Source organism: Stegostoma tigrinum, chromosome 39 (genome assembly GCF_030684315.1).
Source record: "Stegostoma tigrinum isolate sSteTig4 chromosome 39, sSteTig4.hap1, whole genome shotgun sequence".
Taxonomy (NCBI): Eukaryota; Metazoa; Chordata; class Chondrichthyes; order Orectolobiformes; family Stegostomatidae; genus Stegostoma; species Stegostoma tigrinum.
Window position 1 is genome coordinate 10424657 of NC_081392.1, and position 14526 is coordinate 10439182.

A 14526-nucleotide genomic window follows, 5' to 3' on the forward strand; every position below is an offset into this window, starting at 1 on the left:
ACTTCACCTGACACCATGCCTCGTGCCTCAAATTTATTGGCTGCCGAAGCCCTCGCCCATGTTATCTCTGGACTTGTGTATCCCAATGCATTCCATTCCAATCTCCCAGCTGCACTAGCTGTAAGGATCAGCGTGTACAATAAGCTGCTGCTGAATGACCCGATGCTCACCAAATGCAGTGCATTCCCAGAGCACACCTTGTGCTCTGACCCACTCTGGTTCCCGGTCGAGCAACACCCTGACTGTAAAACTCTCATCCTTGTTTTCAAATCCTGCTGCGACCTCTCCCCTCGCCAACCCTGTAGCCTCATCCAGTCCCACGACCCTCTGAAATATCAGAGAGCATCTGATTATTAGCCTTTCCTGCCTCTTGGAATTTTCATCTCTCAGCCATCAGGTGCCCTGCATTCAAAGCTCTGGAGTCCCAAAAATCTCCCTGCCCCTCTCCCACCCCTCGCTGCTGCCCCAATGCTCCCACTTACCAAATAATTTGCCAGTGCACTGGCAGAACGCCTGCAGGAGGTTTCCCTGCATCAGAGGCGCTACGTCAATAGATGTCACACTTGCTGAGGGCACTCGATTGACGCCCATGGCTATCAGAGAAGGGACAATAACTGCAGGCCCCCAAGGGTGGCCCAGTGGCCGAGAAGCAAAATTTAGAGGGATGCGATAGCCTTGTGGTATTATCACTGGGCTAAAGGTAAATTCTTCATAATCCCAGTGTCTCAATAGAGAAAGGCAACCAGTGATGGTTTAATCTGAGGGTCACCACAACCTCAGGTGAGAGAAATAATTGAAAAGGAGAGTCTTTATGGCAACTCCAGCCAGTGCAGGGATTGAACCCACGTCACTCTGCGTTGCAAACTGGCCAACTAGCCTCGCAGTATGCTGTCAATCCAGAAGCCCAGACAATGTTCTCGGGACCTGGGTTCAAATCTCACCACAGCAGATGGTGAAATTTGAATTTGGTTATCAAAAAAGACAATCTGCAAATTAAAAATCTAGTGATGACCATGAAACTGTTGTGAGGAAAACCCATCTGGCCCCTTCTGACTCTGTTTTGATTTAGTCCCCTCCCTCTCCGTCATTTCTGATGGTCTGAATTAGCCTTAATAGGCTTTGCACATAAATTAATCAATTGGACAATGCAAATGATTCACTGAAGAAGTGTCCCAACCCAAAACGCCAGCTTTCCTGTTCCTCTGATGCTGCCTGGCCTGCTGTGTTCCTTCAGCTTCACATTTTGTTTTTTTTTTCTATTCATTTCTGAGACGTGGGCATCGCTACCTGGGCCCAGCATTTATTGCCCATCCCTAGTTGCCCCTTGGGAAGGTGATGGTGAGTTGCCTTCCTGAACCACTGCAGCCCACCTGCTATGGGTTGACCCACAATGCCCTTAGGGAAGGATTTCCAGGATTTTGACCCAGTGACACTAAAGAAATGGCGATATATGTCCAAATCAGGATGGTGAGTGACTAGGAGCAAGGGGTGGTGTTCCCATATATCTGATGCCCTTGTCCTTCTAGATGGAAGTGGTCATGGGTTTGGAAGGCGCTGTCTGAGGATCTTTGGCGATCTTTTGTTATCTATGATTTACCAGGGGTGGTTAATAGATGAAACAAAATACCACAGGCTATTTGAAGATAGGGACAAAAGTTGTTTGGTTGTGTGTAAGTGTGCCTTCGGATATAAAAGACAAAAACACCCATTTGGTTCACTAATGCCCTATGAGGTGGGTGGGGGGGGGGGGGGGGGGAGTCTGCCATCCTTACCTGCTCTGGCCTACATGTGATTCTAGACCTACTGTTCTTATCTGGGAGACAATGGCTTAGTGGTAGTATCGCTGGACTGCTAATCCAGAGACCCAGATAGCATTCAGGGGACCTGGGTTTGAATCCTGCCATGGCAGATGGTGGAATTTGAATTCAATAAAAATATCTGGAATTAAGATTCTAATGATGACCAAGAATCAATTGTTGGAAAGACCCACCTGGTTCTCTCATGCCCTTAGAGAAGTAAACTGCCATCCTTACCTGGTCTGGCCCACGTGATTCCAAACCCACAGCAGTGGAGTTGACTCTGAAGTGCCCTCTGGGCAATTAGGGATAGGCAATAAATACCCCCATCTCAGGAATGAATTAAAATCAGCTTTACCCCACTCTCTGGGGCATCAGAGAGTCAGTACCTTCAGGACAGGGTGCAGTGGAGGGGAGGGAATGAAGGAGAATGATGGGGATGTGGGAGTGGGGGGAGAGAAGGAGGGAATGACTGAATAAATGAAACACTGGGGGTTGCGAAGAGAACTTTGGCAGGGTGGGTGGTAATGATACTCAAAAAGCAAACAGCTGAGGAAGTAGTGATTCTCACATGGCATTGGCTGGGGAGGGGGGGGGGGGGAAGTGGTGTAATGATACTGCAATAGTATTGGCTGTGGCTAACGATACCCAGTCTCTGTAAGTATGGGGCTGGAAAAGCACAGCATGTCATACAGCATTTGAGGAGCAGGAGACTCAACATTTCGGGCCAAAGCCCCCTAATGATACTGGAGTGACATCGGTTAGTGTATTGACACTCGAAGGGCATTGACTGGAGGGAAGGGAGGCAGTGTAATGATACTCACCTGGCATTGGCTAGGGCAATGATATTCAAATAGGATTGGTTGAGGGAAATGATACTCAAATTTCATTGGCTTGGGGTTAATGATACTCAAATGGCATTGGCTGGAGGTTAATGTTTCTCAAATGGCATTGGCTGGGGGTGGGCAATGATGTTCGAATGTAATTGGCTGAGGGGGGAAACAATGATACTCAAATGTAATTGGTTAGGGATGGGTAATAATATTCGCACAGCTGGGGGCTGATAATCCTGTCATGTCATTGGCTGGCCTTTGGAGGGGGCGTGGCTAAGACGCAAAAGGGCGGGTAATAGTGGCGTCACGACGGGGCGTGCCAGCGTCTGCTTGACGTAATGGGGGGCGGGGCGTGTGGTGTTTCAATGTGAGTTGCAGCGCTGAGCTACAATGTAACTAGCGCTCGTAGTGACTGGGATTGATCTAGAGCTTCAGAGCAGCGGGATCGAATCCCCCGTACAGCCTGTCTCTCAGTTTCTCTCTTCTTTTCTTTTTTCCCTCCCCCTTTCCCCTCCCTTCTCCCCAAACCTTTTCCCCCATCCCTCCGATCCTAGGGTCTGACTCCCCTCATCCCTGCAACTGTAAATATCAAAAGATACCTTTTTTATTACAAGCAAGCTTTCTCCAGAAAACAGCATTTATCTAGAAAATCCACAGAGGGGGGGGGAATCTCATTTCGCCGCCTCTCTTCTTTTTCCCCCCCCTCCCCATTCACGGTTTGTTTTAAGATGATGGGCCCGATGCAACAGAATGGGACTCATATTGAACTGGACCCCCCCGATTCCAGGAAAAGACCGCTGGAAGCGCCGATCGACGCCGGTAGCACCAAGCGGACAAACACGGGAGGTGAGAGCGCGGGGTCGTTCATCAGAGTTGGGGGCGGGGGACATTTAAAAAAAAAAGGGGGCTTAGCGAAGTAGCGAACTGTCAGCTGGCAAATGTCTGTGAAACGTTTTGAAGAGGAGTGTTTGAGGGGGTAGCAATGATAAACCCTGAAAACAAAGGACTCCCAAAATATTAGCCAGGGGGAGAAAAAACACTATCGAACTCACTTGAGCAATCAATGATTTGAAATTGACCCTTTTGTAGATTACTGCTTTCTGAAATTGCAGTTTTATTCTCTCTCTCTCTCTCTCTCTCTCTCTCTGGCAGTGTTGAATTTTAAAGTTTTTTTAAAAAATGTTTAATCTGGCCATGTCGATGCTGTAAGGAAACAGGGCTGAGTTATTTGCATACAATTGCTGGCGTTAGGAAGTTAACTCTTTCGCTGCTTACACACTGACCATGAAGCCCCCTACACTTTTGTTTCGACAACGATCGTCAATGCTGACCCTTCTGCTCCTTAAATTTCTGCTTCTTATGGCAAGTCTTCGCTAAATGTGATGTGTAATACCAAACTGCTAATGCAAATGCAGCACTGCTGTCTTCTCTGCTGTTACCTCCGTCAATATTGGATAGAACTATACGTATGGTCCTTTTTTTCCCCATTGGAAACACATTTTACCCCAGAGCAGGGATATGTAAGTTTCTTCTTTTTTTCCAAATGTGTGTGTCGCTTCAAAAGCAGCCCCCCTTTTTTGCTTCTTTTCATTTCTCTCTCAAATATATTTTTCTTCCGAAAAATTAAAAAATAAAGGAGCGGGGGGGGGGTCTTTTGAGGGTAGAAATGGTTGCTGTCTTTGAATTAGAATTCTGTCCGCGTTGGAGATGCTATGTAGGTGGAATAGAGCTGATGGCAGTTAGATTGTGTGATTGGACAGTGTATGTGAATAGTGACTGGGAGCTGGAAAGTCAGATAATGAGAGTGAACGAGGGGGCTGATTGGGTGCACTGCAATCTTCCTGCTTCGAGCGGACAGCTATGCTTGTGCCAGGTAGGAGGCTTTGCAGAGAAAAATGCTGTCATTTCCACCTCCACCCCCCCCCCCCCCTTGCCAACCCCTTCTCTTATCCCTGACTGAGAGCAAAAGGGTTACAAAATTTATCCATCTTTTATTGCAGAATCTTTTTCAAATCATACCTCCTTCTGAAGGCTTTTTTAATTGGAGTTTATTCTTTGATGAATTTGAACATCTTCAGATTGCTGTGGTATTTTAAATTCTGATTTTCAATATTGTGTTTGATGCATTGGAACCCATAGGATAAAAATCCATCTCAGAGTCCTGTATTTTTCCACTGAGCCGGTGATCTGAAAGGATTTGACTTGGAGACGAGGTTTTGTCAATGGATGCAGAGAAGGGTTTTGTTAAAGGGCTCCTTTTTTATTTATTCTTGTGAAAGCCTTCGTGCAACACTGGAAATCGAGGATTGTAAGCGAGTTTGGGAGCACTGGTCAATGTTGCTGGTTGCGATTGTCTCCTCCACATTAAGTTTTGTTTTATTTAATGGTGGATCTGCCATCTTGGCCAGCTGGACTGGTATTGGGTGTCAGATGCCATGGGCAGGGGTGATACGCAGGCATCGGAAATGCACTTGGCAGCTGGCGACTCTGGGAGGCAGCCGAAGAGGATGGGGGTGGGAAATGCCTCCTAATTCGCTGCCCGTCGCTAACCTCTCCATGCCCAATCTGTAGTGGGCACATCCACCCACTCCCCTACCCCCTTCTTTTTTGCGATGCCTATCAAGGGCTCATTGACCTGATGGGTACCTATTCAGCCAGTGCTGGCCCATCGGATGTGGGTGTCTGTAGCTGGCACAGAATGGGCATTGCTTGACGCCCACCCCCAACCCCAACAAACTCCCATCTCTTTACTAAACCTTCCCCAAGGCCATTGGTTGGAAATTAGCCATTCAGAGGTCATGTCAGAATGGTGTTTTGGGGTGTGGGGTGAGAAGAGGGGGATGGGTGTCAGGGTTGGCATTACCAGTTACACCATCTCATCTGGATTGGCACTGCCATCATCACCATAATCAAATTCCCATTGGATTTGGGAGGGGAGCAATGCCTCCTGTAAAGCTCTTCTGCAGATGCTGTGCAAGTGTGTTAGAAGTTGGTTGCCATCTTGAACAGTGCTCCCTGGTCTGTAAATTGGTGAGGGTGTATCAGGAGCCAGTTGGGGGCATGGGGAGATGATGGAGAAGAAGAAAAGGGGCATGTGTGCTCAATGTAGAGGATGAACCCTGCGACCTCCCAACATTACCACTTTACTGCTGTTAGATACTGCATTGGGGTGTCAAGGTCTAAAGTATTTTGATTCTGTGGGTGTCATTGGCTGGGCCAGTATTTACTGTCCATCCCTAGAGAAGGTGGTAGTGAGCTGCCTTGTTGAAGCGTTGTGGTCTGAGAGATGTGGGGACACCTCAGTGTTGGAGGGTGGTGGAGCTCCATGATTTTTGACCCAGCAACACCACTGGGTCAAGGTGTTGCTTGATGTTATTCCTAGCAATGGTGTCGTAGAAATGTACAACCCTTCGGTCCAACTCATCCATGCCGACTGATATCCTAAATTAATCCAGTCCCACTCGCCAGCATTTGTCCCATATCCCTCTAAACCCTTCCTATTCATACACCCATCCAGATGCCTTTTAAATGTAATTGTACCAGCCTCCACCACTTCCTCTAACAGCTCATTCCATACACGCACCACCCTCTGTGTGGAAAAGGTTGTCCCTTTTATATCTTTGTGCACTCACCTCTGGAAGGTGCTGTCGAAGGGTGAGAATGGTACAGAATGAATGAACTAGAATAGGTTTTGATGACAATTGGTGATGGTTTTGTGGTCGCTCTTGAGCTTCATAACGCCAGATTTATTGGTTAAGTTCAAATTGTATTCGTTACTGAGGAACTTGAACTGATATTCCCATAGCATTTTCCTGGGTGTCTGGGTTACTAGACCAGTGACAATACCATGATGCTACCATATCCCTCATGAAACCATCCCACAGCTCATCATAGATTGGTGCAGTCCAAGATGAAACATGCATCTTGTCCAAGCTAGCCAGCCAATGGGATTCTCAACCACTAGCTTTGCCTGTAGTCCTGTCATAACATCTGTTGAAGATTCTGTCCAATCCCCTGATAATTGAATATCCTTCCACTGTCCAAACAGACAATCCACTTCCAAACTATTCTCCACATCATTGGAGGTGGTTTTGACAGAGGTGTGGGGAAAGCTAGTTTTTGGTGGGGGTGGGGAGGAATGGGGCATAATTGTCTAGCTCTTTCAGTGAGCCAGAAAGGGCAGGATGGGTGGAATGGTCACCTTCTGTGCTTTATGCTGCTGTGGGATGTGTTTGACAACAGCCCGTTGATTGTAAATTGGGAGCGGGGATTGTGGGGATGCTCTTCCAATGCACTTGCTGTACGCTTGCTAGATGGGGCGATCGGATAGTGATCATCTCCTCATTCCCTTGGCCATGGGAGACTCTGAGCCTGAGCACTGTGCTGACTGAACTCCACTAACCCTGCATTCTTTGATCATTCACCATAACTGAACAAAGGAGGTGCTGGAGGCGAGTACAGTTGCAACATTTCAGAGACATTTGGATAGATGCATGGATAGGAAGGGTTTAGAGGGATATGGGCCAAGCACTGGCCAATAGGACCAGATTAATTTAGGATATCTGGCCGGTATGGATGAGATGGACTAAAGGGTCTGTTTCCGTCATGTATGACTCTGAGCTCCCTGGTTTCTGCTCTCCTTGCCATTTGCTCACCTATCCCTCGATGTCCATTGCTCCACCATTGGCAGCTGTGCTTTCAATAGCCTGGGTCCTTAGCTCTGGAATTCCCTCCCTAAACCTTGATGGCCGCCCCTTGCCAGCATGTCCTGCTTTGCATGCCCCCTTTATAAGTTGCCCATGAAAGGGCCTGTGGCGGTGATGGTGGTATGGAGGGCAGACCGGAGCTGTGGCACTAAAACAGTAATAGCGATTGTAACCTGAACGGAAGCAGAGTGCAAAAGGGCACCGTCTGTAGCTAAGAAATAGGAGGCCAATCAGCCCCTCCAGTCGCTCCATCCTTTAAGATCATGACCTATTTTTGTGTAGAATCCCTACAGTGAGGAAAGATGTCATTTGGTCCAATGCATCTGTGCCAACCTCCCCAAAAATATCCCTCCCAGACCCACACTACTTCCAATCCCTGTATCTCTGCATTTCCTATGGCTAACCCACCTAACCTGCGCATCCCTGGATACTATGGGGGCAACTTAGCACTGTCAATCCACCCTAACCTGCACACCTGTGGACTGTGGGAGGAAACCGGAGAACCCGGGGAGAACGTGCAAATACCTCATGGGCAGTCGCCCGAGGGTGGAATCGGACCCGGGTCTCTGGCGATGTGAGGCACAGCGCCAACAGCTGACTCGCCGTGCCATCCCAGAATCCAATTGTGGCCTCAGCTCCACTCTGCTGCCTGTTTTTACCACACCTGTGCACCCCATAACCATTGACTTCCTCATCAATCAGAAATCTGCCCAACCGAGCCTTGAATACATTCAATGAGCTGCCTTTGGCAAAGAGAATTCCGAAGCTGTTAAGACTCTCCAGGTGGGGAAAGAGAAAGTGACCTCCCCCTCATCTCTGTGTGAAATGCATGTACCTTTTATTTCTAAACCCCACCGTCCCATTCTGGATTGAGGTCAAAGCGAATCATCCAATCAGCATCTGCCCTGTCAACTCCCTGAGCGATGGTGAAATTGAAGCCATCGCAGTGATGTTCCACGACTGTATCTAAAGCAAGTCAGCTTCTGGGATATGTTAGCAGGTTAATATTTTGCCAAAGCGGTGAGGTCACCCTCCCTTATTTATCAATCACCTGTACCTCCTTGTTCTAACTGGCTTTTTGGCTGCTGCAGTGCTCGAGGGACATTGCAGCTTTTGTAAAGATAGAGCAACCAGAGCAAGTACAGGGACAGAGGAATCTGATAATGTGAAGTCACTGTGCACGCACACAGGACATAGTGACCTAGTGGTAACGGTATTGTCATCCTGAAACGCATGCTCTCGGAGACACCAGTTGTAAATCCAACCAACCCAGCTTATTTTTTTTTAAATTTTCTTGAGGGTGCTGTGGCAAGACACTCTCTTGTTGCCGTTGATCTAATTAGCTTGCAAGCTCATTTCAGCAGGCAGTCGAGAGCCAATCCCCGTCGCTGTGGGCCTGAAGACACATGTAGGCCAGATTGGGTAGGGGACAACAGATTTCCCTGCCCTAGAGGATTTGCAGCAAGCAGTAGAATTTAAATGCAATGAATTGATCAAATCTGGACTTCCCTAAGGGCACGTGGACTGCGGTGGGACGGAAGGCAGCTCTGGAGGGTAGTTAAGGGATGGATTGGCATTGAAAGCTGATCTCAGTTATTGTAAAAACCCATCTGGTTCACTGATGCCCCTTAGGGAAGGGAAATCTACCATCCTTACCCAGTCTGGCCTACACGTGACTCCAGGCCCACAACAATGTTGCTGACCCTCAATAGCTCTTGAGGGTAGTTGTGGGTCTTGCTGCCCATTTGCCTTGGCTGAGCAAAACATTTCTTGGACACATTTCTGCTTGAGTTGAGTCTGCTGCTTTTCAGGTTCCTAATAGGTTTGAGCCCCTTTTCTTTGAATTCATTCTTGGGAAGAGGGCATCACTGTTTATGCCAGCTTTTAATGCCCAGAGGGCAGTTAAGAGTCAGATACATTGCTGTGGGTCTGGAGTCACATGTAATCCAGACCAGAGTAAAGGATGACAGCTTCCTTCCCCAAAGGACATTAGTGAACCAGATGGGTATTTTCCCCCTAACAATCAATAATGAATTAATTAATAGTGTTTTTTTTAATTTTAATTCAACTGCCACCATTTATCACGGCCAGATTCGAACCCAGGCCCCCCAGAACATTACCGGGCTCTCCAGATTAACAGTGCAGCGACAATACCTCTAGGCTGTCACCTCTCCTTTACTGAATGTGAAGAACCTTGTACAGACCAATAGATTCATAGATGCAGACATGATCAGGCAAAAATTCAATATTAATCTGTGGCAGTTACAATGAGTGGTTAATCTGCAGATTAAAATACAATTTATTTTGTAACTATCTGATATAAATATTGGGGCCCTGTGGCGCTCAGTTCAAAGCCCACCTACTCCAGGGGAAGCTCCAATTCCGGTTAGTTCATGGGGGACAAAACAGTATCGATGTGCTGATGTTATTTCTGTTTTGGAACGTGATGTAGTGTTAACCTGGGATAGGATGGGCAGTAAGTGCAGTGTGTTCGGGAGAAGCTTTGGGATTTCTGGATTATTGGTTCCTAAAATAAAACCCGTTAGTGTTTACCTGCCCTCGTGCCTGGGTGCAATGCGTGTTACAGTTGTTTTTCGGGCTGGGTAAAATGCGCAATAACTGGTGCAATGCCAAGATGGGTGGGTGAAGAGACAGACATGGGACTGTGTGGCCATTGCTCCCTGAGAATGGCTGGGCTGGTCGGTGAGATGGTCCATAGTGTACTTGTATTTATTCGCTTGGTCGGAGGAAGCTGCACGTATTATGCTAGAATTTATAAAAATCCGAATGGACTCCAACTGGGATATAGTGTCCAGTGGGATTGCATAGATACATATAAAATCCTGATGGGACTGGACAGGCTAGTTGCAAGAACAATGTTCCCGAAGTTGGGAAATTCCAGAACTAGGGGTCACAGTCTAAGGATAAGGGACAAGTCATTCAGGACTGGGATGAGGAAGAATTTCTTCACTCGAGTTGTGAACCTGTGGATTCTCTCCCACAGGAAGCTGTTGGGACCAGTTCATGAGAGATGTTCAAGAGGGAGCTGGATGTAGCCCTTGCAGCTAATGGGATCAAGGGGAATGGGATACTGAGATTGCATGGTCAGCCATGATCGTGTTGAATTGTGATGCAGGCTCGAAGGGCCGAATGGCCAGCTCCTGCACTTATTTTCTATGTTTCTGCGTAGCCATTCAAAAGATATGACCCAAATGAAGAGGTGAGTCAGCGGGGCTGCCTCACGGAGCCAGGGACCCGGGTTCAATTCCACCCTCGGGGCCACAGTCTGTGAGGAGTTTGCACGTGCTCCCTGTGTCTGCGTGGGTTTCCTCCCACAGCCCAAAGATGTGCAATGGGTTTAAAGAAAAAAACAAACTGCTGGAAAAGTGCAGCATCTGTGAAGACAAGAAATCGGTTAACGTTTTGGATCCAGTGACCTTTTCTCAGAAATGTTAACTCTGAATTTTTTTTTCTTCACTGCTGCTGGACCTGCTGAGCTTTCTCGCAACTTCTGTTTTTGTTCCTGATTTTACAGCATCCGCAGTTCTTCCGGTTTTTTATTCTGTGCAGGGTGGATTGGCTGTGCTAAGTTGCCCGTAGTGGGGATGTGTGGGTTAGGTGAAGTAGCTGTGGGAAATGTGAGGGTAGGGTGAGGAGCTGGGTCTGGGTGGGTCCTTTTTGGAAGTTCAGTGTGGACTCAGTGGGCTGAATGGCCTTTTCTGCACTGTAGAGTGTCCTATTATAACAGGATGTTGCCTGGATTGGAGGAACTATGGATATTTTATTCAGTGCAAACAGCCTCAATCTCTCCAAAGGAAACTGACAGGAGGCCTTACTGAGTGCCAATAGGAAACTGTTGTTCCCCTTGGTCGAAGGGTTCAAAAGCAGGCAGCAGAGATTTAGGATGGGAAGTTTTGTTGGGAGTCAAAGGGCTATTTTTTCCAGCCAGAAGAGGCTTAAGTGTCCAAGTTGTTGCTTGAAAGGGTTGAGGTGGAAACCCCGATTGCATTATGGAGGAAAATTACTGAGAGAGGCACCCAGGGTGGTAGTCTGGACACCTATACTCCCAGAGCTGGAAATAAGGCTCTGGTCGGTGGGCTTCTTTCTCCGAGAAGGTCTGTGGAAGATCTCGCGCGCGTGTGCACATACAAAGAGAGAGAGCTACAGTTCGTGACCTGCTCCAGATAGTTACCTCTTGCTTATGAGTTAAGGTCACAAGCCAGGGTTTTGTTTGGGTGGTGGGAGAGAAGTAGTATGTGTGCATCCTGATATAGCACCCCTCGGGGTTCCTGAGGCCAAATGCAGCACCTTGCCTGCACCTCCCTGAGGTACTCGGCTGACTGTGTGCACCCGCCCAAACCTGACCCCGGGCTGGCACTCTATGCAGGATCACCTCTTTGGGCCAAAGCGGTCACGCATTGCTCCTGGAAATGATGCCAGCCGTGCCGGTCGCTAGACTTTCAGAAGCTGGCCCAGCCTGCCCATCTTGCTGCGATCTCCCGGAGAGCTGGCACCGCCACTTGGCTTAGGGACGCTCGAGGTGCTAACCAAAGGCAGGATGGTTGTTGTTGTTGGGTTGCAAGGCATGGACGTGTCGGTTCATCAGCGCCAAGTCCTGTTGAATCTAGAATGTTCCAACGGTGGAATGCGAAGCCGGGGAAATTAAATTCCAGCCCACGGGAGAGCCCGTGCTGGTTTATTGAATTGGTTCAGAGCCTGAGACTTTGTTGGTTGGGAACCCTGAACCCCAGGAAGGAGATTGGAACGTCTGGAGGATCAAGAGTGTTGATTTGCCTCGATTTGAAACCTTGCAGTTTAAGCTGCTTGGTTTTACTGACTGTAGCCAGAATTCCCGGTGCCTACAGGGTTTTGCTTCTTGCGTTTAAATAGCACCTTCAGCAGAGAAAGCTACCCCCCACCCCCCCAACAAATGTGGATTCACCAAGGTGGAATCAATGGGATTAATCATTGCAGAAAGTCAGAAATAGATTATTTCTGTCCCTTTTGCATCAGCTGTCAGTCGTAAGCACATTTTGAATCTAATCCTGTTGTTGTCTCAGAATAAGAATTCTCTCTATGATGGCCCCATCAAACACTCCAGGACAGGGCCAGCATGGGCTCACATAGTGTTAAAGCTCACACTACCCTTTTTATTTTAAGGTGAGTAAGGCATCCTCTACCCTTTTCTTTAGAAAGGTGTAAGTAAAGGTTTCTCCACACTGTCCCCATCAAACACTCCCAAAGCAGGGACAGAACGAAGTTGCCGTGCAGTGTGGCACAGTAGTTCTATATCTCTTTATATAATTATCTGTCTGAATGTGGTAGTTGGTTACTAATGATTTACTTGTGAATTTCTACATTGGGTGTAGTAGAGTGAGCTTTCCAAGTTAGGAGTCCAACAACACTTTCAGCGCACAGCCCCCAAGTGGCAACACGTGTGTTTGGCCTTTTAAACTGGGGAAAATCCTCTAGGGCAGGTGACATCAAAGTGCCTGATCCAATATCAGTGTATTGGGGCGGCACGGTGGCTCAGTGGTTAGCACTGCCTCCTCACCGACGTCAGGGACTCGAGTTCAATTCCACCCTCTGCTGACTGTCTGCATGGAGTTTGCAGATTCTCCCCGTGTCTGCGTGGGTTTCCTCCCACAGTCCAGAGATGTGCAGGTTAGGGTGGATTGGCCGTGCTAAATTATCCCCTAGTGTCCAGGAATGTGCAGGCTGGGTGGCTTAGGAACTCAGAATACAGAGATAGGGTCAGTCTGGGCAAAAAGCTGGTTGGCGGGTCAGTATGGATGCAATGGGCTGAATGACCTGCTCCCACACTGCAGGGATTCGATGAATATTCTGATGAGTTCCCAAAATGTCACTTCATTCTTTGAAATATGACCTCGCTGGTGCTAACTACTGAAGACCTATTGAGTTTTTACAGCCTAGAAACAGTCCACTCCGCCCAGCACGCCACTGCTGGTCTCTGTGTGCTCCATAACTTCTAACACCCAGGATGGACAGTGCTGCCAAATTTGAGTGCTTGGGGCCAAATGTTGTGTTTAAGAGGAAGCTGGATAAGCACATGTAGGAGAAGTCTGATTAATTTGCAAAACAGCCGTTTGGAATTACAGAACGTAAGAGACACATCTTGCTGAAACATTCCATCTTGTGCTCATCGGGCCAAAAGAAAGAATGTTGAATTTTGAACAATTTCCATTTTGGGCCAAATGGGTTCCCTGACTTGATTGAGCTGCCTCCATGAGAATGTATAGACCTCCCTCACCAACGCCACAGCCTCTCCCACCGTGCCCCCCCCCCCCCCCCCCACCCCATACTCCATCACTTTGGATAATTTATCAAAGGCACAAGTTTGAGCATTTTATTTGTCTACGGTGAACCTGTCTGCATGTTGCCGCTTCTTGCTCCGCCATTCACAGTCCAGTTTTTGTTTTCCATCCCACCAATCAGCAACCCTTATAACAAAGTGTCGAGCTGGATGAACACAACAGGCCAAGCAGCATCTTAAGTGCAGGAAAGCTGACGATTCAGGCCTAAACCCTTCATCAGAAAATGGGACGGTTTTCTGATGAAGGGTCTAGGCCCGAAACGTCAGCTTTCTTGCTTTTAAGACGCTGCTTGGCCTGCTGTTGTCATCTAGCTCTACACCTTGTTAAATTGGATTCTCCAGCATCGGCAGTTCCTATTATCACCCATCAGCAACCCTTGCTCCTTTTAGTGTAAATTGTTGTGATGGTTTGAAATTTGGCATTCTTGCATTTGGTCCTGAGGGGTGGAAGGTAAAAAAGCTTTGGGAATGCGTTTCTCTATTCAGCGATGTTAGTAAGCAGATGGCAGTATGTTGTGCCAAGCATCAACCCCTGGCATGGGTTAGTTGGAGTGTGTTTGTGAGATGGACAGGGTATATCAAGTCAAGGTGACTTCTCTTTTGCCCATGCATCAAGGATGGAAACAGTGACTGAGGTGACATGAATCTGTGTCCTAGTGCCAAGATTCATACAGCACAGAAAAGGCCATTCAGCCCATTGGCTCAGCACCGACATAACTACCACTAAAAGGGTGCTGATCCCAATTTCCTGCACTGGAATATTATGATATTTGAAGTGCTCACCCCTAATTTTTTTTTAATGGTTGTAAGTTTTCTGGCCTTCACTGCCCTCCCAGGCAGGGCATTCCAGATTCCCC

The 14526-nt window shown here is 47.8% G+C and overlaps 1 protein-coding gene across 2 annotated transcripts in view; it reads left to right on the forward strand.

The window, feature by feature from the left end:
• Positions 1-3010: 3010 nt before the first annotated feature.
• The window catches only part of LOC125447820 (RNA-binding protein Nova-1-like), a 194869-nt gene continuing 183353 nt past the window's right edge, over positions 3011-14526 (forward strand). The window contains exon 1 of one of the 2 annotated variants that reach the window (XM_048522572.2): positions 3011-3475. In XM_048522572.2, coding sequence (XP_048378529.1) covers positions 3358-3475 — 118 coding nt within the window. In that variant the 5' untranslated portion in view covers positions 3011-3357. Of the gene's footprint in view, positions 3476-4439; positions 4503-14526 lie in introns of those variants that run through there. The other variant, XM_048522574.2, reaches the window with a different exon arrangement.